The 26,730-nt window shown below is 29.7% G+C and overlaps 2 protein-coding genes across 5 annotated transcripts; one reads left to right on the top strand and one right to left on the bottom strand.

Moving 5' to 3' along the window:
* Positions 1-1,021: 1,021 nt before the first annotated feature.
* Positions 1,022-5,677, bottom strand: LOC149518035 (putative serine/threonine-protein kinase PBL25). The gene is made up of 5 exons (XM_089763671.1): positions 5,302-5,677; positions 4,076-4,239; positions 3,242-3,431; positions 2,633-3,024; positions 1,022-2,526 (listed from the first exon to the last, which is right to left on the bottom strand). The coding sequence occupies exons 1-5, from the start codon at positions 5,402-5,404 to the stop codon at positions 2,128-2,130; spliced, it is 1,248 nt and encodes a 415-aa protein (XP_089619797.1). The 5' UTR covers positions 5,405-5,677; the 3' UTR covers positions 1,022-2,127.
* An 8,695-nt stretch (positions 5,678-14,372) lies between these two features.
* On the top strand, positions 14,373-21,995 carry LOC149518034 (protein TRIGALACTOSYLDIACYLGLYCEROL 3, chloroplastic-like). Of its 4 annotated transcripts, none has more exons than XM_089763670.1 (11): positions 14,399-15,074; positions 15,202-15,255; positions 15,785-15,913; positions 17,654-17,749; positions 17,873-17,950; positions 18,046-18,107; positions 18,256-18,331; positions 18,691-18,798; positions 20,417-20,592; positions 20,676-20,760; positions 21,676-21,995. In XM_089763670.1, exons 2-11 carry the CDS (start codon positions 15,235-15,237, stop codon positions 21,712-21,714), a joined length of 870 nt encoding a protein of 289 aa, XP_089619796.1. In that variant the 5' UTR covers positions 14,399-15,074; positions 15,202-15,234; the 3' UTR covers positions 21,715-21,995. The 4 variants fall into 4 exon arrangements, with proteins under 4 accessions (XP_089619792.1, XP_089619795.1, XP_089619796.1 ...); XM_089763667.1 differs by lacking the exon at positions 15,202-15,255 and adding an exon at positions 15,256-15,340 and having other exon boundaries at positions 14,910-15,074; XM_089763666.1 differs by lacking the exon at positions 15,202-15,255 and having other exon boundaries at positions 14,373-15,074.
* The last annotated feature ends 4,735 nt before the right edge of the window (positions 21,996-26,730 follow it).

Genomic DNA, 26,730 nt, shown 5'->3' with positions numbered 1-26,730 from the left:
ACACAAACATATTCATCTTGAACATTCAAAAGATCAAGAAATTAACAACCATCGTAGTGTTATACAAAATTCCGAAATGTGTGATTTATAGCATTCTTTGACTTGGGGTTTTTGGACTTTTGTTCTCAGTCTTGCCTTATTATGTACCTTATATCTCATCCGGAAGGATTATCATGTAATCATTCAGTGTACCTTATACAAAGTTCTGGAACTATTTGGGTTGCCTGGATTCATGCATACCCTTTGAAGAGAAGTGATTTTTGGCAAGCAAATATACCAAGCCTTTGTAGTTGGAGCTGGAAGAATTCTTCGAAGATCTTGAAATTACGAGATATAGGTAAGAAGATAATCCCTACACTTGCTGGCAGTGTCACATGCAAAATAGTATGGAAAGCCTCTTATTCTGGGAAATTTTCTGTTGCAGAGATATGACTATGTTTAAGGACGAAGCAAAATCGAGTTCCTTGGCATAACTTGATTTGGTTTTCATTGAATGCGCCAAATCTTGGGGCCTGAATATAAATCTTGGCTAGTTTGTTGTTTATGTGAGTTAGGGGGTTATGAAAGTAGAGGGCAGTTGTTTTTTGCCTGTACTTACTCTCAGCAGGTATGGCAAAAGGTGATTGTTAGTTCATCAGCTACTAAACCTTTTAATAGTTAGGATAATGATCTTAGATTGCCAATTACAACATTCGAAGGCAAATCTTTTAAGAAATCTACATAGGTTGTGTTTCAATTAATTGATGTTGTTGTCAAAGCTCCTTTTTTTTTTTTTTTTATGTTCCAACTGTAAATGCAAATTCTATAACTAGAAAATTTTGAGAAAATTGTTGTACAACCCAGCAAAACTAACTGTAAAGACTATATCTCTTATAGTACTTGTGTAACAGACTGGTGCGTATATATATATATATGTATACACACATTTATATAATTTGAATAAATTTCAATTATTCAAAAGCAATATATATTTTTATGCATAGGAGAGGTTGTAGCTTGAAGATAAGAGAAGATTGTAGATACTGAGAGAGTAATTGCATGAATCAACTTAAAAAACTTTTGAGTAAAAGTTAAAAAAAAACTAAATTAATAGTCATTTTACTTATATTGTTTCATTGAAAATATTACTATTAGACACTTTTATACAAAAAAAAAAAAAAACCTTAAAAGAGATAACGAATTTTGAGAAGTTTTTTGTAACTTTAAGAGGCGGACAAAAACATTAAAGAGAGGACGAAAGTAACTTGAGGATGTGGGAGGCATAAAATGGCTTCTCTCTCAACGAAAATCTATCCATTTTGACTTCCTATACCAACATATATATGGTGTACTTTGGTTTCGTCCTGTGATCCTCCAGGACTGCTGCTGCGGCTAAGTGAATCCTTAATTACCTTCTTATGTCGCCTCCGGTTCTTTCTGCTGGACCCTGAAGAATTGCTTTCATCATGTTAGGCGGAGGCCCAGCTGCTATTATAGTTTCCATGCTGCGATGTCCTGTTGCTCTTCCGGCTTAAGGAAACAATTCAATCCGGTGGTAAATATTTTCTGCTGCTACTATGGCGTGAATATATACTTAGTCCTTGTATTTCCTGCTACACTATAACTTCCTGCTGCTATTATGGCCTATAGAATCATTTACATCGATCCTGTGAATTCAAGTTGCTCTTGTGAGTCACAGACACACTGCCATCAGTTCATTTCCTGCTGCCCTTTTGACTTGCATAACTACTTTCATCAAGCAATTTTCTTGATGCTTCTCTTTTGACTTGAAGAACTTTCATCAACCGAGTCACTGCTACTTGCATAAGCATCATTTTCCGGTGATTCCTGCTGTTTTTGTGGCTTGATGAGAATGGTGATTTCCTACTACATATCTTCGTGACTCGAAGAAAAACTTGCATCCTCGGATTCTTAGCTTAATGGAAAATTGTGATTTTTTACTTCTCTTTTGTCTCAAAGAATCACTTCGATCATGTGCACCCCTGCTACTTTCTCCTCCTCCGAAGCATGGCCTAATGAAAACAGTGATGTCGCACTACTCTTTTGGCTCCAAGAAGCATTTGCTTCATGTGAATCCTTGCTGCTTTATTCTCTAGAAGAAGCACTTCCATCAGTGGATCTTCTACTTTAACCATGATTACTGCTGCTCGAAGAAACGCTTCTTTTATCACTGTGATCATCATCCGATTCACTACCGGAATCAGCATCATGAACAGAGCTGTCTTGTTTCTTCATCTTCCCATCATCTCCACATTCCATGAAGTGCAGTTCAGATGAGATGCAATGCAACCTACATGAGATGGAAGCAGGAAGAGAGGGAGGAATACTATTCTCTTCTGTGGCCATAGAAAGAAAACTTAAGGTTGTCACCACATCGCTCATCAAAGGACGGGCTGTAACTTCATCTTGAAGACACATGGCTGCTATTGCAACAGCTTGATTCAAACCCCTTTCCGGGAATCGCTTCTTAAGTAAAGGATCCGCCATATCTGGAAACTTTTTTGGATCCCTGAATATCGGTTGTGCCTGTTCCAAACATAGAGGTGATCATACCAAGTGGTTAATTACTAAAAATACAAAAGATTGGAAAGCTATATATCACTTCCTTTCTTCGACAAACAAATCTACATACCCAAGCAACTAAGTTTTGCTCATCGATAGGTTTGGTAGTGTCAATGGCTCTTCTTCCAGTGATAAGCTCCAGTAGAACAACTCCAAAACTGTATACATCTGCAAAAGTTGTGAGTCTACCTGAACCAGAATACTCTGGAGCAATGTAACCATAAGTTCCCATCATCCTTGACTGCATAGGCATCTTTTCTGCTGAAGGGCCAAGCTTGTCCAGTCCAATATCAGACAATTTTGGATTGAATTGTTCATCCAACAAAACGTTCGAGGACTTGAGATCACGATATATAACAGGAGGATTGGCCTTATCATGTAAATACTCTAAACCTTGAGCTGCCCCATATGCTATTTTCATTCGGGTTATCCAATCTAATGCCTTATCTTCAGCCTTAATATCTGCCATTACACCATACAAATATTAAAATTGTCTTTCTATTCACATTCATCACCATGTTGTTAATTTTTAAGCAGAACAATTATGAAAATTACCAAATAATTTAATGAAAATGAAGAGACAAAACTAAAAAAAAAAAAAAGAGAGAGAGAGAGAGAGAGAGAGAGAGAGAGAGAGAGAGAGAGAGAGAGAGAGAGAGAGAGAGAGAGAATTTTGTACCAAAAAGATGATCTTGTACAGAACCCCCTGGCATGAATTCATAAACCAAAAGCCTCTGATCTCCATCAGCACAGTAACCGATGAGATTAACCAGATTTGCATGCTGTAAGAGACTCAGTTGTGCAACTTCAACAAGAAAATCCTTGTTTCCTTCCATTGCATTCCTGTCAAGCTGTTTCACAGCAACTACCTATCTCCAAATTCCAATGAAGCGTGATTATGAATTATAAACAAAGTTTAATTAAACGAATTTCACTCTTTTGCATATAAAATAATCAGTGATTTTAATCATATAAAAATTACATTTCAAGGTGTGCTACATCAGTCTATTTTTCTGTTCTTAATCAGAAAGTATGATTTTTTTTCTTTATAATACACTTTATTATTTTTTAAAACTTGTGATAAATATAAAAACAAATAAAAAAATTAAGAAGCAATAGTAACAATTGATTAAATGCAAATCAAAAGAGTTGATAGGACAAAGGGTAATGCCACAAACTTATGATTTATAGTTTTGATATTTGTTTATTTATTTATTTGAATAAAAAAGCAAAACAAAAATAAATAGCAAGACATAAACCAAATGTAATCTAAAGCATGGCATTGTGTTTTTCAACTTGCTTTTTGGGTCTCTAGATTTCGATCCAATCATCATTTTTTCCCTTGAAAACAAAGAACCAAAGAAAGGCCATGAAAGAATGTAGGTCTTAACTCAATTAGTTCGTAAATACTACTTTTAAAAAGTAATATTTAGCAGATCTAGAGTCAAATTCTAGCATCTATAACGCTATAAAAACAAAAGCCATAAAAAAAGTGTAGGAAGGTAAAGAGCACCTGGCCCGTAGCCTGAAGAGTCCCCTTGTAAACTTTTCCGAAACCACCTTCACCCAAGAAACATTCTTGACGGAAATTCTTGGTTGCGGCAGCTAGCTCACGGAAATTGAACGTTTGAGCCGCAATGTTTCCATGTTCGGCTTGGTTAGACGCCTCCACATTTTCTGTATCAGGTTTTTCTTTCTTAGTTTCTTAAACCAACAAAAAGAATTACAGAAGGAGGAAAGCAACAAATTAAACAGACATGTTCTCTTGAGTGTTTTTTTTGCTGATGTCCAATATTTTGTTTTACCTGTTTGAATGAACCTAGCATATAATTATGGCATATATATGTGCATGTATTTTACTCTAAAATTCTTTAGTTGTAGCAATTTGTGTAACTATGTCATATTTTATGTTCTATTTATTTAGTTCATGTCAAATATACATAAAATATAAAAATTATCATGTTAAATTCATATTTATATTTTAAACAGGAAACATATTTTTTGATCAAACCCGTATAAACTTTTTATTAAAGTTTTAAATTGTGTTGTTTTTATATATTTTTCGTATTATTTTTTATATCATATTATTATATCGTAATTAAAATTATTAGATCTAATTCAAATTTTTTGGGCATAGTTTGAGTTACAATTATCAATTTTACTTGGACATGATTTTTAGCTATAAACTTCATTGAACATTGAAAAAATGGTACTAAAGAAATTCCTACCCCCACCCTTCTTTTCGTGATTAAAAACATGATAAAAAAGACCCTGTAAAACATCTTCTTTACTTCTTTTTTTCTTTAATCTTTTTCCATGATGACACTTCGCGAAACACATGAGGTGCAGAAAAAATTGAGATTTAAAGGTAAGAGAGAATTAATTACTTCATGTTGTCTTAATCAAGTGATTTATTTATATATTGTCATCGTCATGTGAATATTGGATTTGGAACAGTTTGTCAGTGACACTGCAATATACATGATAATTGAAGCTACAAATTGGATCTCAAATACAATTAATTAAGGGAAAGGTTATATCTCACTTGATTGATGCATACCTAACCGACCTAACCTAACCATGCATGCAAGGTTATCTCCACTTCCTATTAATATATATAGGCTTTAAGCCAAATCCAATAAGGAATTAGAGACTTGCTTACTAAATCAGTGAGGCATTTTCTTTTTCACCATTAGGCTTTTTATAAGAGAAAAAGAAAAAGCAAAGCACAGGGCGTACCCGGTACTTTTGGTTGAGCAATCTCGTCAAACGAAGAATCATTATCCCTTTTACTGCCTTCCTTATTGCTTTTTCTTGAGGAGAAACATGGGAAGCAACTCATTTTGCGAGGATAGCTAGCAACCAAAAGCCCCGAAAACCTTGTATTAATTCCAAAGAGCGAGAAAAATGGGCTTCCAACACCAACAAATCAACGCTGAACAATGCTGTAGTTGACGTGGGTTCAAGGGTCAGAGAAATCCGAAGCCTGAGAGAAAGCAATGAAGCAAAGTTGTTTTGCGCAGGAGGTGAGGGGAACCTTCAAGAGATTGAAGGACCCCTCAAAGGAGGAAGTGCTTTTGGAAACAGGGAAAACAGGAAGAGATCATGAGGACCCATGGTTTTGGAAAGAAAGCAAACAGAAAAGAAAGAAAATGTAGGTTTTTCCTTAGAGTTCGCCGAGAAATAGAGGGAGATTGAGTGGACAATTTGTTTAGGAATCCTTCGAAAACGATAGCCAAAAATATGATTCATAATTCTGTTGGGTGCTGTTTCAGCCTTATAGGGCAATGGAGGGAAATTTTCTTGTAAATCCAGGCTATTGTATTGCTGAAGCTTTCCAACCATTAATTTTGAACATTAAACTTTGGATTTATCTATAGCTGGGGTTAGCAGGATGATACCTATTAAAGGTGTTGAGACACGTGGTGCAATGACGATGTATAGAACAAAGTGAGCCAAGTGGATTATAAAGTATACATAGATAAAAATTTAAAAATATTAAAGTGATTCATTTAATTGATTAAATTTATTTTTTTAAACAAAAAGTATTGAGTTTAAATTTTATCGGTAATCACTTATTGAAGTTATTTTGAACCGTTTCTTTTTGGGGTCAATATCAGCAATGCAGTTCATCCAACGATAAACCTAATCCAAATTAATTATAGAGCTATGACACAATCAAATTCGAACGAACAAAATATTGAATTGAATTGTACCAATTTCTACCGGGGGTATTACTCATTTTTATACTTGCTATTTTATTTTCTAATTATCTCTTCAATTAAGAAAAAAAGAATAGTAGAATACTAAATAATAATAGGAATTCTCTTATCCCATTTGGAAGGATTGCATCTCATAATTATCTATGACTGTTTATGTCTTTAGCATGACCATTTGATGAAATGTGGAGGGAAGTGGGATAAATGACTGATACTACTGGAAGGATTCCTCTTTGGATAATAGGTACGGTAACTGGTATTCATGTGATCGGTTTAATAGGTATTTTTTTTTATGGTTCATATTCTGATTAGGTTTGTTCCTGTAATATCTAATAATGGGATGAAAGGGTTATTTTGAATGCACGATCTGTAGTCACATGTTTTAGATTGTCAAGTGTGACATATCTTATCTTGATATGAAAGAACAATTTATTTACTTTAAATTTTTTTCTTGATATGAAAGAACAATTTATTTACTTTAAAAAAAGAAATTCTTTTCTTGATCTAAAAGATAATATATTAATTCTTACTTTGTTCTAATTATCGTCATTGAAATGATTTTCATAATATTTTGATATTAATCAATTTTTTTATTTGAAAAAAGTAAAAGATATTACAAGAATTCATAAGAATCGAAATAATGTCAAACATTATAACAATCGAAATATTTGTTTTCTTCATATAATATAACAATAATTTAATTAATAGATAGATGATTATAAATTCGTTGATTTAAATAAGTATTTAAATTACTATAAATTTTGAAATTTTCAAAAGAAATTATATCATTTAATTTCTATAGAGTTGGCTTGTGAATTTCCTTCTATAATTTTTATTAACATCTTCATAATTTTTGCATTATATTGTTTTTTTGAGTTTTCATTAGCACTTTTTATCTACAAAGTATGATATTTAAAGGACTATTTGTTTGTGATATATCGTTATTTAAAATTATCTATATTAAGGGTAAATACTATATTAATTAATATATTTATAGTTTAAATATTATATTAAAAAATTTTAAAATTCAAATATCACATTAAATAGTTTATTATAATTCAAAAATAATTTGTAATATTAATCTAAATTTAAAATTCCACCATTCATATTAAAAGGTGGACACATAACTTTAAGTATATTTTAAAATTTTAATAAATTAATATAATAAAAAAAAATCATTCTTTTAACATGTTTGTGGAATTTTTATGGTGGATGAAATATAATTCCTTTCTTTATATGAGTTCTTTTATTTATACATTGTCAATAGAATGTTTTAACTTAGAAGGATCAAAAGACTATCACATATAAACTTTTTTTAATTAATTTTTTTATTTTTAAATATACTTTAACTATAATGAGGCGTTTGGTTGAGAAAATATGAGTTTTTTTTTTCAAAATATTATTATTAAGTATTTAAATTTTTATGTTTGGTTAGAGGTATATGATTTTTAGAAAACTCTCATATTTTTAAAAGTATCAAAAAAATTTTAAAATAAAAAAATCCACTTTTCCCTCTAAGATTATGTAAGAAAAATTATTTTTGTTTCATATTTGATTTGAATAAAATTTATTATTTTATTTTATTTTTAAAAAAATTAATGTATGATAATAAATTTTTTTTTTTTGAACAAACATTGTATTGAAAACAAAAATCACAGATATTGTGTTTGTTAGAAATTATGAGATAGTATTCGAGTTATTTTCGAATGTTGAATAAGATATTTATAGAGAATAAAACACAATAATTATAATTTTTTTGGCTGAAATTTTTTATTTAAATATTTTATTTGTAAGTTTTAAAACACAATAATTATAATTATTTATTATATTTTTAATAAAAAAGTAGTATTTAATTACTCCTAAATTCTTTTTAATATGTTTTACTTAAATATTGTATTTAAAAACTTCAAAATATAATAATTATAATTATTTACTGCGGTTCTTTAAATATGAATCCAGTGTTTATCTCCCGTCGATTTTCCGCATGCCATTCTATTTTTCTGACGTAGTTGATATATAACTATGCGCATCCGCGTCACTGCTCCCATGCTATGAACTGAAGGGGACCAAATAAAATGTAGAAGAAACATTGGAGTTGGGACCCATGTGATGGATCTAAATTTTTTTTAATTATCTACTTGTAACATATACAATGCTGACGAATTGTTGCAAAATGAACGCTCCAGTAATTATATTTTGTAATTTTTTAAAAATATGTAAAAAGTTTAATTGTTGTATTTTTTAAAACTAAATGTAATAATATATTATTATAATTTATTTAAAACAATCAAATATTTTATTTTTTTAAAAAATAAATATAATAATTGTTTATTATATTTTTTTAAAATAATAAATTATTGCATTGATTTGATCATAAACACAACAATTATATGTTGTAATTTTATTAAAATAATCAATTATTGTGTTTTTTTTAAGATAAGTACAGTAATTATTCATTATAAATTTTAAAAAATATGTGTATAATCAATTATTGCATAAAATTAACGTAATAATTGATGATTAATTTTTTTTTTATAATTGGTTAGTCGAATACTGTGTTTTTACGATTTGAAACGCATTGTTTATTGATTATTTTTATTTGATAAATTATTGTATTTGTTATGAGTGAAAGATATTATGATAAAAATATATAATTAAATAATCTCATATTTCTTTTAATCATATACAAGAATTTGAAAATGAGATATCATATACTTTTTCTCAAAATCATATTTTTCTAAGGATCATATTTTTTTTTTAAATTTAAGAATTTACAAACTAAATATTTTCTAAATAAATAATACTATTCATTAATTTGACAAGCATAAGAAATATTCACACATTCACTCGTTAAGCTTTTGATTTCGAGTTTTCTTATTTTGGTAAGTATCCAAATCCACTATATAACATTGATCGATATTATTTTTTATTATAATTATAATATTAATTAATTAATTAATTAGATGCAATGCACTTGCATAAAAAATTATTTTTATAATAAAAATATAAAAAAGTTGTAATTGATAATTTTAAAAATTTTCCTAAGTGAAAATAATTATAAAATATTTTGAGTGTCAAAGTTATTTTTCACAATTTGGATTAATTTTAAATAATTATAAAGATATATGATAAAAATAATTTACAAAATTATATTTTTAAAATTTTTTTTAGATAAATGAAATATTAATAAAATATAATATTAAGAAACAACATAGAACACTTATTTGAATAATTAAAAATATATATAATACCTTGTGAAAAATTTCTCATTTATTCAAGCATTGTGTGTTATGTGCCAATAAATTATAAAAACCATAATTTTGAAAACTTTTCATCTTTTTTTTTATCCTCTTATTTGTTGAAAAATCAATATGCATATGCAGTACCCATACATAAAATAGTAATATTAAAATAAGAATAAAATACACAAATATATTTGTTTCGATCCAACTCAAAATAACTTACTCTAAACTAAATCCACTAACAAATAAATTTTTATAACTGTGAGACTTTTGGAATGAAAAAAGTTATCAAAAACTTATTACTCAAAATTTAACTAAAAACTCAATTATATCATTTTAATAGCTTACTCATTTAGCTATTATCTTGGTGTTTAGCTATATGGGATTACCAAATTAAAACCAAATATCTTATTTATAAGGGTGAAAATCCCTTATACCTTTACTAAACTCCTGATAACTTAACTTTTGATGTGTGATTATGAGATTCAAGACAAACCCTAATAAATCCTCCCTTGATTTAAACCTCTAAATACTTCAATAGTATCTATAAAGTTAACACGCTTGCTTTTTTTCTTTTCCTTCATCGTAAAAATCCTAGCAACTGAGTTTCTGTCAAGCATGTACAAGTGATTTTTTATCTTATGCCCTTGTAGAATCACATTATCATTCTTGTATACTTTTAATGAATTATTACTACTATAGTAAGTGTACCTCTAAGAAGCTAACTCACCAAAAGTAATCAAATTGTAGCTACAACTCGGTACATACCTTACATGACGAAGAGTCCTAATAATACCATTGTAAGATTTATAGCGAACACTTTCAATACCTTGAAGTTGCACTTTTTCATTGTTGGCAACCACAATATCCCTATATTTCTTATTCTCTTCTAACTTCACAAAGTAACTCCTATCTTGTAGACATGAACTGTAGCAGCTGAATCTAAAACTCAATCTTTATCACTTTTAAAATCTTAGTTATCCACACAAGTCGTCAAAATAATATTATCATCATCAAACATAATAGCAGCAGTATCATTCTTTTTTTCATTCGATTTCTTTTCATCATTCGTCCTTTTGAAAGTAGTCATATCCCTTTTCAACTTCTTGTAGTGCATTTGGATATGTTTTTTTTCATCACAATAATAATATTTTATGTCACTGTAATTTCTGTCTCTTGACTTGAATCTTTCTTTTGATCTATCAACCCTTTTTTGAGTCTTCTCTCTATCAAAATTCTTTGCAACTAGTGTACTCCCTCAATGTGATGAGTTATATGTTCCCATAAACTTTTTGTTCTCACGCAATAAAACAGTTACATCATCCAACTTCAAAATAGACCTATCTACTAACAAAGTCTGAACTAAATACCTATAATTCTTGGGTAAAGATGATAACAAAATTAAAGCCTTCTCTTTATCTTCTAACTCATTAATAGAAATCACCAGCAATTGAGAAACTAATCTGTTAAACTCATTCAAGTGATTATAAAGACTCGTATTTTCTTTCATCTTCAAATAATATATATCCATCTTCAAATATAATCTGTTAGTTAATGACTTTAAAGTATAAATATCCTCAAGCTTATCCTACAAACTCTTTAGAGTACTCTCAGTTAATATATTGTACTTTATTTTTGGGGCTAACCATCAATCTAATAGTACTAATGGCTTTCTTCTAAATTTTATTCTAATTACTGTCAAACATTTTCTTAGGCTTATTACTTTTTATTACCTAATTCAACCCTTGTTGTACTAACAGATCTTGAATCGTATTTTAGCATAACATAAAATTACTCTTTCTATCAAATAATAGAATCTCAAAGTTGGACATAGGTATATTAGACATACCTTTTTCAAACATTTTAAAATATTTACTTCACGATCTCTTAGGCTTGCCTCTTCTTCTAATGAATCTCTCTTTAATATCACTTGTTGAGAAATCAATATATGCACGCAACACCCACATACAAAATAACAAGCTTAAAACAAGAATAAAAATACACAAATATATTTATTTCGGCTTAACTCAAAATGGTCTATTCCAAATTCAATCCACTAATAAATAAATTGTTACAATTGTGAGACTTTTGAAATAAGAAAAGTCATAAAAAACTCCTTACTCAAAATTTAACCCAAAACTCAATTATACCATTTTAATAGCCTACTCATTTAGTTATTCTCTTGGTGTCTAACTATCTACAATTACCAAACTAAAACCAAACATCTTATTTATAAGGGTGAAATCCTTTATACCTTTACTAAACTTTATACATGAGATACAAGACAATTTCAAATTCTTATAACTTCATTTGACTTTCTATGTGGGATTATGAGATTCAAGACAAACTCCAATATTATTATCATTTGTTTTTTCTTAGAAATCTTGATTAATCTTTTTATTGCTAGAGTGAGAAATGAAGACTGAAATAAAGAAGCACATTCTATACTTAATTATGAGTTCAAACTATTTGAATGTAAGGATCTATAGAGTTTTTGGTTAATTGAGAATATATTGCTAGTGAAGGTAATTTCCAGTAGAAAAAGAACTCATCGATAAGGTTGGTAGAATAGTACAAGTCATAGGATTAGAAATACTTCTATCCAAGTTATGTATAAGATAAGAGGAAAGAAAACATACATTTCAAATGATTCAAAAAAATTTTTTTGCTTGTGGTTAAGCCATTTCAATTTCAAGAAAATTTCAAAGCAATCTTGTATCTCCAATTTCAATTTAGTATTTGTAAAATGTATTGGATATACAATTATATATATTTTCCTATATCATAAAATTGTAAGTGATTTTGTTTTAATAATAATTGATATTAGTTTTTTTTCTTTATTTATGATTCCTTTGCCTATGGTTAAGCCATTTGTGTTTATATGCTAGAGCTTTGCTATTTATATATTATGTATGATTAAGTCACTTCAGTTTATTTATTGTGATTGGCTTTTATTCTATATTGAATAAATTCTTATGTATTCTTATCAAGAATGGTAGGTTGACGAAAAGACGAGGGAAACCTTTCATTGGTGGTCTAGTGAAAACATAATCTATTCAAAGTAATGAATTAAAGGAATGTTTTGAATATAATTCAATATTAAGAAAAAAGATGAGTGTTTTACATGGGGTGAGTCTTGTAGATGAAAATGAAACCTAACCTTCTGATGATTGAGTAAATGAAAAAAGATGTTAACAATTTACTTACTAATGAAACCCATATAATTTTAGGTAATTTGTTATATATCTTCTATCTATTTTAAAAAAAAAAATGTCTTTCATTTCATGATTTATCTAATAAATACATAGTGTCCACTATCTCAAAATTGTTCAAATCTTATACTTATTTAATGAAATATATTAAATATAATAATGTATTGACTTTATGACTTCGTTTTTTTTATTGTAATTTAGTTAGCATTAATTTCATTTGGATTATGTGGATGGAAGTTTCAGATGAATGACAAAGTGATTGGGATAACTTTACTTTTTTTTTTCTCATATATTCTTTCTTTAATTAGTTTGCCTATATATTGTCCAATATTTATGGCATTATCCAGTTGCATATGTAGAACCACATTATGATGACATTATTTCTATGATGCCAAGTTTGGTTAATTCTTATAAATAAACCAATCGTAGAAATTATTATAAACTAAATATTGAAATATTAATGTGTGATTTGCTAACTTTTTTTAGAGGCTAAGTTGTTTTAATTTGTACAATGCATTTTTATGTTGAAGTTACCTAGGATTATGGTTTATGAAATAATATATTAGCATAATTAAAATTAAATATACTTCTTGTTGTTCTTGAAATAGCTTAATTTTTTTTTACTTAAAAATTGAAGTAATCTATTATAACATGAATGTAGGTTGCTTATTGTATTGTTTTGATTGATTGTTATGTTTTTGTTAAAAAGGTATACAAAATGTTACGAGAAATATAAAGACATGTCAATGGACATGAAGACCCATGGTAAGAAATCAAAATTGAAGTTTAATATGCCTAATGGTATAAAGCATGCTATTAGAGAGATTTTACAGATGATTTGTAAAATGATGAAAGAGAAAAAATGAGAAATAAAGAAAAGCAAAGTTGACAAGTGATCTAATAATGGGATCACGGGAATGAGGTTAATGTGATATCATTTTAATTCATGTTACATTGGTTTTTAAGTAGTAAAATATTTAATATGATATTTAAATTTTAAAAAATTTTAATGTAGTATTTAAATTATAAATTTATTAATTAAAGTAATATTATGAGAGTTATTTATGCCTTATAAATTATTATTTGAAATTATCATATTAAAAATAACTATTATATTAATTAGTATATTCATTAAATTCAAATATTATATTAAAAATTTTTTAAATTCAAATATTATATTAAATATTTTATTATAATTTAAGATAATTTATGATATTAACCCTATGAATAACAAAAAGTTTCGATATTGATTTTGTAATTTTAAATATAATGCAATGACACGATACAAAAATGATGTGAAATTAATTTGATTTAAAATTTTAATAAAATTATATATTTAATAAAATTCAAAAATATATATTTTGTATTTAGTGTGTAGACATTAATTATAATATAACAATTTTTATATTTTATATATATTAAATATAAAATAAATAAATTAATATAAATATAAAATTATCAGATTTACTTTGATGCATGGTGGGAAAGATTTCCACCGTTCATTCAAATGGGCCATTGTCTCTATTCAACAAACGAGTTAATTGGATGAAATTGATATTTTGGTTGCTTCATGGTCCAAATGCAAAAAAAGTGGACAATTTTGATAAAAGGCTTGAAGTTGAAGGATAGTTTAGGGCAATTTTCTAATTTGTTTTTCATGGTATATTCGAAGTTGGAACCGAGCCCAGGCTAATTGAAACAGCGACTGAAAATATGCCGAGGCTTCCACCACTGTCCACCACGTAACCGACCATTTAAGCCTCCAATCCAAAGCTCACACTTCTAATATATTTGAGCACCTTTTTCCTTCCCAGATTTCTTCCCTTGTTCTTTATTAAAAATTAAATTCGAGTTTTGGGTCCTATGATCCAAACCCGTTTCCTAATTCAACTTTGGAGACATTTTTCTTTGATCTATTAACCCATCTTGGTATTTTTCAGAATTCTCAAATTTACTCATATTCCCTTGATTTTTAGCTAATAAATCCGATCTGGGTCATCTCCAAAATCACTAATTTTCCATACCAGAACTCCTTTTATAACTCTCTTAGAAATTTCAGTTTCACAATGGTGGGATTCCTTTGATATTTGAGGGTTTCAAAGTAGCCAAATCTTCAAGCTTTCCACTTCCCTAAAAACATGACAAGTACGGTTTTCTTGTCAAGTTCATTGGGGTTATTTCCAATAGCAACATCAGCTAAAATTTGTGATTTGGGTATAAAAAGAAGCAAACTTTTTTGTTTTAATAAGGAGAGGAAAGAGCAAAGAAATGTTATCTATGCTTGTATGACACCTACTAGGAACTTGGGACGTGATGGATTTCCTGGAACTAAATTCACTGTAAATATTTCTTCTAACCCCATTACTTAGTTTCTGCATTTTTCTGTTGTTTTATAGTTCTTTCTTGAATTTAATTGAGAATGATACTTTTAGCAATTTCTATATGTTGACTTGAAAATTTTTGCAGTTTGGTTGAGTGGATTGTGTTGAATTGCTGACAATGTCTTTGCATGTGTTACAGGTCTTGCTATTACTTTCTTTTCTTTTTTCTTGTTTCCAAAAGTGTTTGTGTTTGCTACTATCTGTTAGACATTTGTTCTTTCAAGGTGATTTTTACATCCAATTTATGGTTACCTTTTCTTTCTGCAATCAAACCGTGTAAACGTCCAACCTGTTTTGCATTTGGAGATTTTAGGCTCCGTTTGCTTATTGCTGTTTGCTTTTATTTTCAAAAAGAATTGCTAAAAGGAAAAAGCAAAGGTAGAAAGGCTAATCATCATATTATAAATTGGCAAATAACTAAAATGAAATACCATTTCTAACATAATTGTTTTATTTTAGTAAAATATGCATTTTGTTCTCCAAAAAAATTACAATTTTAATGTTGAATTCTTCAAAAAATTATTGCTTTTGTATTCAAATGCACGTTTTGCTTATGGAAGAAAAAAGCAGTAACCAAACAGAGCCTTGGGAAGTTAAAGACATGAATCTAGATGTCTTATTTTTAGTTTCAAGTCTCTGAATGGTGATTTGCGTGGTTTTGTTTTTAGGAATCATCTAAATCTGGGAATTTGAGCAAGGAAGTGAAGCATGAGAATGACTCTGATGTTCTCATTGAATGTCGAAATGTGTACAAATCATTTGGGGACAAGCATATCTTGCGAGGTGTGAGCTTCAAGGTGATTTTTTGGCTTTAGATATGTTTTCTTTTATTCTAGGGATGTTTGGACTGCATATGAATAGATATTTATGGTTGGACTTCATGAGGGTCATTTCAAGTTACTCGATACTTTTTCAAAATTCCCAATTGAAAATTTTCTTTTGCGGGAAGAGGGGGGGGGGGGGGGTGCGCTCAACAGTTCATTTAGAAAAATCATTTCTCATTGAGAATGAATTTTCATGCATGTTTTGTTTTCTATATGCTTTGGAAAAGTTAAAAAGGATTGCAGCTAATGTCGTGCATGCCTTCATATAATTTCTCAAACAAGTGTATAAAATGATTTCAAGTTGTGTATTACTATGTTAGACCTCATTCTTTTCTTTCCAATTTTTATTTTCTGCCACATGAATAAAGAACAACTTTCTTTCTTTTTTATTTTCTTATCAGGAAAAGAAATTGGGTTTCTATTTCATGTTCAATTCGTCCCTTTTTACTGATTATTGTTTCTATTTTATAGCTGCAATGGAGATATTGATGTAGATTATTAATTGGTTTTAGTAGAGGTTTTTTTTTTTTTTTTTTTTTTCATTGATTGTTGAAGGCCATTGGTTCCATTTGGGTGTTTGGTTTTAAATTTCATTAGTTCTGTCTGTTTCCTTTCCCTGTACAATCTTCCCTGTTTTTAGTCTCATATAGTTTTTCACTATTGGTGTCCTCTTTCTTTAGTGGATAAAGCATTGGCATGATTACAATTTTTTTTAATCTATGATGCTCGGACTAGGTATATTTGGCTGGGTAATTCTATGGACTCAATACTGACAAGCATATGTGATCTGTGTCTTACATGGCTGACACAGTTGGAGATAAGTGATGACTCAATTGACTATCCTCTTGGCTTTTTTGGCCAAGCTTATTGACAGCTTTGAATGTTGGTCTAGTAGGTGTTATGGCCCTTGGTTATCTGGATCCTTACTGTCAGTCAATCATTGTTGGCATGAGCTCAACATTTGATATGAAAAGCTGGAAAAGTAGTGTACTTCAAAATTAGCTTTCTGATACCATATGGTTCATCTGAGGTGGTTTTTTAAGGATGTATTCTAGTAACAAGAAGGATAACAGAGTGAAAGAACATGTCATATTATATGCCATCTGGACTAAGGTTTCTTTAATCTCGGGTTTAGCAATGAGAATTGGACCTTAGGTTTTGATTGCATTGAAGCTCTTCTTTATCAGTCTATCTAAAATTGGAATGAACAAACTTTGTCTTGAATGATGTAAGGGCTGGCCACTTAGCAAGAACCATGTTGCTCACAACCAAAACACGTTAAACATGGACACTTTAAGGTTTAAGGTTGGCTCACCCATACCTAATACTTTTGAGCCATAGAATATGGAATCTGTCAGTAACATGATAGCCCTAACTTGGTAACATCTTGAATTATTTATACCAAGTATTTTTTTTACAGTTTACGGTCTTAGATGCATATCTTGTTCTATTATTATATAATGGCATGTAGTCATATCCTAATTTTGTATCCTTTTAAATAATTCCCTATGTCCAAAAATTTGAAATATAGGTGAGTCAGAAACATAGACATTTTGTGTCGGATACTCATATCCAAGTCTGAGCAACATAGGTGAGAATCATTCCTCGAGTATGATCGTAGCTCAATTATTTTTGCTTTAAGCTTCATGTCATCTTTTAGTTTTATTTTTTTCTTTTTAACTGTTGATTCCTAACTTTCCCCCTAATCAATAGATTAGGCATGGTGAAGCTGTTGGAATTATTGGTCCTTCTGGTACTGGGAAATCTACAATTCTGAAGATTATTGCTGGACTTCTTGCTCCAGACAAGGTAAGTAATGCATATTGAGTCCAGGTTCATATTTTTGTTTTTTCATTTTTGGTTAATTATTTTGTATATTGATTTATTATTACTTGATTCTGTATTTAGAGAATGCATTATTTTTATATACAGGGAGAGGTATACATTCGAGGTAGAAAAAGATCAGGTTTGGTTGGTGATGATGAGATATCTGGCCTTCGAATTGGACTGGTAAAATTGTATTTAAGCTCTTAATACTATAATGGCAGGTTTCCAGATAATTTATTGGTGGTATGATCCATATTTACCTTTTTGTTTGTTCACAGGTTTTTCAGAGTGCAGCACTTTTTGATTCTTTGACTGTTCGTGAAAATGTTGGTTTCCTTTTGTAAGAGACAGTACAAATTCTTCTTTGAAATGCTATAACCTTTTTTGTCCTCAGTATTTAGGGGGTTATCTAGGATTCTAATTTCCTTTTTCCTGAATAATGAAATTATCTGAGTTGGTTGATGGATTTGTGTTTATTAATTGCTTAGATATGAAAATTCAAGCATGTCTGTTGATCAAATCTCACAGCTCGTGACAGAGAACTTGGCTGCTGTTGGTTTAAAGGTATGCCAGCATTTCAACTTTCTTGGCCTGGATAGCCTAGAATGTTATAATTGGTATTCCCAACTTGTAAATTTTTTGCTTGATTTGGGGTTATCATGTAACTAATATGTAAGGTCTTAGCAAGATTTTGGATTGGGCTAGAGTGAATCAACATAATGAACTGTTGAAATTGTTTTTCATAGTTAATTTGATTCCATACGGGATCTCAATTCTGATAGACTTTCTCTGCTTATTGGTGCTGATAGCGCTATCATACAACAAGTGTACACCTTCACTTTCGTCACCTCCTTTTGCACTTCAGACGCCCTAATCTTAAGTTGTCAGCTGACATAAAAGATCTTACTTAATGTTCTCTTCAGGGAGTTGAAGAAAGGTTACCTTCTGAGTTGTCTGGAGGAATGAAGAAAAGAGTTGCTTTAGCTCGTTCTATAATTTGTGATATCACCAGTGAATCAATTGAGCCGGAGGTATGGTAAATTTCTCTTTGGAATTAATGGATGGTGAAGCTATTGTAGTAATCCTTCATAATTTTTTTGTAAAAGTTTTCACTTTGTATAGCTGCCTCATTTTTTGCATCTTAAGGTAAACACACAGATGGTCTTGCAAATAAATTAGTGGCACCATGCAAAAGTGGACTTCAACTAGTATCCATTTGATCCATTTTGCTTTCGGATTTTAATCCTGCACCCTAGGAACATAAAATGTAGTCTGCATTTTTCATTTTGAGTATAATCCAGCTTGGTCACCTCCTTTTATACCAGTTTGGGTAGAGGACCCTTCAATCATTGTTAATATTTCATAGCTTCAGCTATGGTGGTGATTTATAAAATCAGTTATCATTTGATTTGTCATTTATTGAACTAGCAATGGCTGCAAGTTATATTCAAGTTTTAATCTGTGGACACACACGCAAGCATGCGCGTGCACATGCACACACATTCCAGTGTCCCCATTGGTCCCCACTTTTCAATTTGTTTTAATAGTTTCATTTCATCTTAGTGAGTTGAAGATGGCTTGCAAATGAAGAAAGCTGCAAATTTAAACTTTGTCATCAATCAGTTACCCCATTATGTCTATATTCTGAGTTGTATGCAGTAGGTCTAGAATCTTGCTTTTTCAGAGTTATTGCAGTCTTTTTTGGTCCTTTATTCTGGTATTCTTCCAGTTGACTAGAGAGGTCTATATTGGAAAAATGAAAATTTTGAAAATTGTGCCATAGCGTTCACAGAGTTGCTTAAAATTCCTGATGTTGCCCGGATTAAGTAGAACTTCCTAAAAGGTCTGGCAACTGATAATGCAAAAACTCAACTCATAGTAGAAGATAATGAGGAGGAAGAGTTACAAGGTTAATCTATAAACCATTTGTGGCTTTGCTTCTGAGACCTATTTTTCTATTTGTTTTATTTATGTTAGGTTGGTCATATCTTTACCAGTGTTTCTTCTCTTTGTGAGTTGAGAAGGGCTGGTAGAAAATGTCAGAGCGAGTAGCTTGGAGGCCTATGGCAGTTAAGCTTAATATAGTCCACATTGCTATAGTAAAATAATTAAGCTTTTATATTGTTGCCACAATGTAGAATGAGGGTCTGAGCAATGCTTTACTGTTGTCTATATGCAACTCTTCAATTTGCTTATTCTCTCTCACTCTCTCTCTCTCTCTCTCCCCCATATTTTATTCTGTTATATTGTAGGAGAGTTTATGCGTTAGTTTAGGTGCTTTTGATAGGGTTATGCCCCGTTGATTTTAGCAGTCTAAGTGCGTTTTTTGGTTACTTATCATAGAAAATAAGATATTGATTTGAGAATCATGCTCCCTAGTTGTCTATGTTCAAAAGGGAGAGCATAGCAAGATGCTGAGTTCCAATTTTTAAGCAAGTAATGCAGTGAGAAGTTGTTAATTTTCCTAAATGTATTATTATACTCAATTGAGCCAGCTATTGCTTTAGTGCCAAAGCATGCTTGATAGTTCATGTTTTGACCTATTATGCATTGATTTCATTCTGTACTGGTGTTGGTGTCTGTTGTGTTCTTTGTTATCAGTTTGAGTTTGTTGGTTTCTAAATAACAAATTGTGTTACTCCTGGACAGGTGCTTTTATATGATGAACCAACAGCCGGGCTTGATCCAATTGCATCGACAGTTGTTGAAGATCTCATCCGCTCTGTCCATACAAAGGGTGAAGATGCAATTGTGAAACCTGGAAAGATTGCATCTTATGTGGTTGTCACCCATCAACATAGTACCATTAGAAGAGCTGTTGACAGGTTTTGTTAGAGATCATGACCTTGTAATTAATTTTGCTATGATGTGGGATGTCCCACTCAAAGAATGTCATATCTACTTATAGGTTACTGTTTCTTCATGAGGGGAAAGTTTTTTGGCAAGGAATGACTGATGAATTCACAACATCAACCAATCCAATTGTTCAACAGGTAATGACTGAACTAGTTGTCATGGACTTAAAAAAAAAATAAAGAGTTAGCGAAAAAGTCAGGTTTTCTTTTTAATAACTTTAGCCTCTGTTTGTTATATTTGCCATTTTCTTTTTACCTCGGAAGGAAAAGTGTGTCTAGATAAAACTAAAGAATATTTTTGAATAATTATAAATAGAAAATTATTTGAATAACAAAATGCAAGATTTTACTGTTTTTACATATTACCGTATGCTTTTCATTTAGTAACTTTTGGGAAAGCAAAATTAGTAGTAAAAATGACAATCAACCAGAGCTTTAGATTTGATTTTCCTCACAATGCCTTCAAAATGTGACTTAATGAAGCAAAAGATGGTGCACTTTTTCATTTGATGACACTGTGAATCATTAATACAATTATATATATATATATATATATATATACAAGAAGGTAGTCTCTCTCTCTCTTACTCATTCGCATTCAAAGAAGCCACACACATACACATGCATGCTTGGACATACACATACGATGCTTGTCCTACTAACATTTTTAAAGAGACACATCGACTTAGATAATAGAATCTGGTGTTTACGTGATTTACTTTGCTTTATGGATCCTTAAAAGGATGCATAAGCTCTTAATGCCTTTATTCCTACTTATAATTTTTACTGAAGTCTTGTTTCTTGCCTTGTAGTTGCCTTTTTCCTTTCCTGGTATGGATTTTTTTTAATTTGACAAACAGGGGTCAAGCTTTATGTATCTAATATTGTTATTATTGTGTTTATAGTTTACCCTCATTGTCTCTCTCCTTGCATCACCAGTAATTAAGGGCAGTTGGTTTAGTATCTTTCAATGAGTTAATACATGTAAACTTACATATATACCATCTTCCAAATGATCCATTTCATTGCCACACCTTGTCCCTGTCCTTTCAGTTTGCATCTGGGAGTCTGGATGGTCCAATCAGATATTAGAGCACATACAAGGGTTTTGGAAGATGAAATATGGTCATTGACTTTCTGCTGCTACTGAAGTTGCTAGATAGGGATTCTCAGGAAAATAAAGTCAAATGGCACACCCAAATTTTGGCTTCGACAAGAAATCTTCGAGCTCTTCTGTAAAATTCTTGACATCAAGGAGAAATTTTGTCTTTGTATTTGTGGGTCAACCTTGATTGATAAGTGACCCCGTTTAACATTGTTGTAGATTCAGTATAGATTCAATCATCAAGCCTAATTGAAAGAAGCATTAATTATATGATTCATTGCATAAAATTGAAGGCACCCCCTTAGACTTCTATACATACGTACATACGTAAGATCTCAGACTCGACTGGACACAGACAAAGCAGTAAAGCAAGAGACTGATATCCAATTTAGAAGCAAAATCGATCTAGCCAGCCAACATGAATATGAAAACCCTGAAAAGGATTTGCCAAAGCAATGGCTATCTTATTTAGGAGAAATTAATCCCTTTATATAAATATATATCTAGTTTTATATATTTTTTAATTATTGATTTTAATAAATATGTAGTATTTACTTAGTCAACAAAATCAATCTTCACATTCATTAAGTCAATACGCGTTTAAATTTTACGTCACAATTAAAGAGGATTGACATCTAAACTTTTAATTATAATATAAGTTCGTCCTTACCCCTTCACTTAAGGAAAAGATTCGTTCAACTATTACAATTAATGTCTCATTAATATATCATTTTACAACAGATCAATTAACTTTTTGAAAGATAATTTAATAAATATAAAAATAATATCATGTATCAAAAATAATCTGTAAGACTTATTTGATTTATAAAAATAATACCGATTTGATTCACTGATCCAAGATAAAATCATGCTTTTGAAAATTATGTACTATTCACAATTTAAATCTAAATCCTTGAAGACTGAAACACGATATTCTTCAAAAAATTCATAAAAAATGTATTATTCCTTTACCAGTCTCTCACTTTTTCTCCCTTATCCTCTTAATGAATCTCATATATAAAGAAGACTTATCTCATACTTTAGATGAATACTCTTTGCATCCTATTTCATCATGGCCAAATACCATGATTTATTTGAGAGAGGAAAAAACTTTGACAAAAACCTATTTTTTCATCATCCCGAATGCCATTTCTTTTTAAAAAAAAATAAGAAAAGCTTAGCCCTTTTATACTTATTTTTTGAATACCAATAATAATATAACTGTACTTGACAATGAATAATTATGACCTTTATAAATAATAATTTATTTATAATTAAATAATTAAATAATTTTATACTAAAAAGATGTTAATATTCTTTGTAATCTCTATATCTCCTTTTAAATATAAATCAAATCTAATATAAAATAATTATTATTATATTCTATTAATAATTTTATATATCATGACTTTAAGAATTAAGATAATTCCATCCATCCACTCTTTTTTTTTCTTTCTTTATTTCATTTGTGCCTACAGTTTGATGATCCGCGCTTGCACTCGTAGCACCTGTCGCTGCCAAGTACTGTTAAATTTCATTTTATAAATAAATTAAGGTTAAAGAATATGATGTTATTCCTGAATGCATGTCTGACTACAATGTCATATTCATACTTTTTCATTGTGGAAACTCCCTAGCCAATTAATGGTCTCTAAATCACACCTATTCCTCGAAAACAAAGAAAAAACAATGAAAACTTCAGTCTTCTCATGTTTGATAAGTCTTTGTTTTATAATTGATTGTCTAAATTAACTATTACTACTTTTTATACATTTGAATTGTTTTCTTAGCGTATCAGATATCCAAGAGGTTATATACGCATGCATGTGTGCACACATATTATAGGCGGCCAGAAATATAAGAGTAAGACAAAAAGCAAAATTCTCACCCAATGAAGGCACCACCGCATTGATAATCTCCACAGGAAGACATTTTTTGATGAAGTTGCAGACGAGAAATGGCAAAATTAAAATACTAAAATTTAGTAAGAATTTGATTACACAACAGGAGACTAGAAGCAATGTGGACTGCTATTTATAATAGAGGAGATCACAGTTTTATGATGTGGAATTTCCCTTGAAAAAGTTTTGGAGATGATTTTGCTTCTTACACTAAATACTGTTAGAAAAAATAAGAGAATAAAAATAATGAAAAAGAATTTTGATTTTGAAGCATAAAAATATTTTTTAAAGACAATCATACTTCTACGATATAACAAAACTTTAAAATTTTTTAATCAGAAGTAATGAAAATAGTTATATTGAAAGATTTATTTACAATGAATAAACAGACATAAACTTCTATTCAATTTGTTATAACCTTTTGTATAATTATGACATTTATGAATAATAATCTATTTATAATCAAATAATTATGACTATTTCTCATATGATAATTATTTTTGTTCAAACATAATTATTTAAAATATAAATAAAATTAATACAAAAATTAATTTTACTCATCAATAATTAAATCTTTCTATTCAATATGAGATGCATCAAATTCTAAACTATCAACAATCTGCCACTAGTTTGAAATATTGGTGTTTAATCTTTAACCTTCCATATAAATAAATATTATGAATATAAGATAGTATCTCTCAATTTAAATTTTCAATTAGCATATATATCTTAAAACTCTAATAAAGTTGATAGTGTCCGCGAATTAAACCTCAACTTATAGTGTTAGAATTGAAATTATAACATACATAATACTTATTTATTCTTTTGTCAAAGGTTTATAATCACTTTAGCACTATTATAGCTATATGCTTATCCTATTTATAAATATTTACAAGAGAAACCCTAATTTTTCTTGTTGAAACAGCACCACTTTTATGTTTATACAAGTAAAGTTTCTATTAAGTCTCCATTGCTTTAGATATTTGTCATAACATATAGATCCGTAAATCTATAGCTAGACTTAACAAATGAATGGAGTCACCACCAATCTTTTTTATCTATGTATGATTAACCACCTAAGGAATCTATCATCTTAAGGAGCTCTTAAGCTAGATAAAGATCTTTAAAAGAATAGGTTCGGATCACAAACCAGAACAGGGTTCGAGAGTTTGGTCATATATGGGGAAGGTTATAGCAACCCCACATATCCATCCAAAAGACGTTACCATTTTATTTTAAATTTATCCTAAGGTCTTGATTCTAATGGTTTTAAGTTTTTATGTTAAATATTGAAAATAACTTTTAAGACTCTCCATCAATCTGGTAGAATTCTAAAAAATATTCTCTCACCTCAAGAGTATTCAAGGATACCATTTGTTTCCTTGAAGAGGCTCTGTCATTGGAAAAAAGTTTATTTATTATTCTTTTTGTCAAAAATATATTTAATTATTCCACAATTTGGGCCAAATTAGAAATATTTTTTCTTTTTGAATTTTTAAAATTTTCACCATTTGGGCTTATTTAGAAATTCTCACTTTTTTTATTTTTTTGTTTTTGGAAAGAAAATAATATGGCAATTATTTTTTATTAAAATTTCATTTAAATTCTTTCACCATTTGGAATAAATTTAAAGAAATTTCTCACCTAGAGATTTTTTAAGAATTTAAAATTTGAAATTTCTAAAAATCTCATCCTTGAATAATTTATCAAATATTTTCAACCAAAATTTTTTTATTTTTTTATATTTTTTTGTTTGGAAATAAATATTAATTATTGTTATTGAAACTTTATCTAAATTATTCCACCATTTGAGATAAATTCAGATAAAATTTCTCATTTGAGAATTTTATAGAAATTTACCATTTAAAATTTATAAAAATTCTATTATTGGATAATAAATATTTATTTTCAAAATTTATTTTATGTTTTCCTAAACTTAATCATGCAAAAATGGCCTTAAAAGTAAACAAACACATAAATTAAAAAATAATAAATTAAAAAATACAAAAAAAAAACCAAATGGCTCGACTTAAGGGATTCGGCACAGCTCGACTCTAGGCACAGAAATGACTCCGGGTACGCGACTTGATGGCTTAGCTCGACTCAAAGGATTGGCTGGTAGACAAGTCAAACGCGACTCAAAAGTGGGTTACACTATGAGTAGGGTCACCCGAATAGAAACACACGGATCTTTGTGTGTATCTTAATGCCAAAACAACATCATTTTACAACGATATAAAAGGCTAAGTTTCAGCTTTTTTCCTTCAAATTTTTGCTCCCCTTCTCTCTTTTCCCCTTCTTTTCTCTTCCTCTCTCTCTAGAAATCAAAGAATTTCGATTAAATCTTCATGAGATTCTGAAAAAGTAATCGAAATCTTGGTAGGTCCATCGGAGGGTCACCGAAAAGTTCAAGCTGGCCAAAATCTTCAATCGAATTTTGGGATACTTGCCAAAAAATTCAACCGATGCTGAAAAACTCGTTGAAAAATTCAATTAGCACTTGAAATTTTTGTCGAAATCTAGAAATTTTTCAAAAAATTTCCAAAAAAAATTTTTTTTACCCAAAAAAAACTTTGAAAATCTTTTTTGCTTTCTGCTTGCTCTATGTGATCTGTGTTGCTATGTATTCTCTTCTATGTTATTTGTGTTTGTATTTATAGGGTTTCAATCTAAAACACCCTAATCTGAATAGAAATCTCAATTCCTTTTAAATTTCAAACGTAAATCTATCTTAAACCAAATCAGACAATTTTACACAAACTAAATCACCTATTTTTTCAGTTTTTTCTCATTTTTTTTATTTTTAATTAACACAATCCCAATCTAGTAGACCCTCAAATAGATTGAGGTGTCTACAGCTGCCCCTCTTTGTACATTTTTTGTGACATAAGAATTGTGCAAAGACGTAAACAATCTAATCAACTCGATGCTTTTGTTTTTTTACTCAGACTCCTTGAACAACATAAAACTCCTTTAAACAGAAGCTCTACGACTTTGAAAAAGTAAACAAAGCTCCTCCAAATAGAGGCTCAATAACTTTGAAAAAATAAATAAAGCTTTTTTAAGCAGAGGCACAACAACTTTGAAAAATAAAAAGCTCCT

The sequence above is a fragment of the Durio zibethinus genome, chromosome 7 (genome assembly GCF_047325235.1).
Source record: "Durio zibethinus cultivar Kanyao isolate XHJ-2024 chromosome 7, ASM4732523v1, whole genome shotgun sequence".
Taxonomy (NCBI): Eukaryota; Viridiplantae; Streptophyta; class Magnoliopsida; order Malvales; family Malvaceae; genus Durio; species Durio zibethinus.
This window is presented reverse-complemented; position numbering and strand designations above follow the sequence as displayed.

Excerpts from the sequence above, each read along its gene's own strand:
- LOC149518035 (XM_089763671.1), bottom strand. The coding sequence starts at position 5,404 with ATGAGTTGCTTCCCATGTTTCTCCTCAAGAAAAAGCAATAAGGAAGGC. Across the intron at positions 3,432-4,075 it reads CTCTTCAGGCTACGGGCCAG|GTAGTTGCTGTGAAACAGCT; the intron begins GTGCTCTTTACC and ends ATTTGGAGATAG. Across the intron at positions 2,527-2,632 it reads AGCAAAACTTAGTTGCTTGG|GCACAACCGATATTCAGGGA; the intron begins GTATGTAGATTT and ends TGTTTGGAACAG.
- LOC149518034 (XM_089763666.1), top strand. The coding sequence starts at position 14,874 with ATGACAAGTACGGTTTTCTTGTCAAGTTCATTGGGGTTATTTCCAATA. Across the intron at positions 17,750-17,872 it reads GACTTCTTGCTCCAGACAAG|GGAGAGGTATACATTCGAGG; the intron begins GTAAGTAATGCA and ends TTTTATATACAG. Across the intron at positions 17,951-18,045 it reads CTGGCCTTCGAATTGGACTG|GTTTTTCAGAGTGCAGCACT; the intron begins GTAAAATTGTAT and ends GTTTGTTCACAG.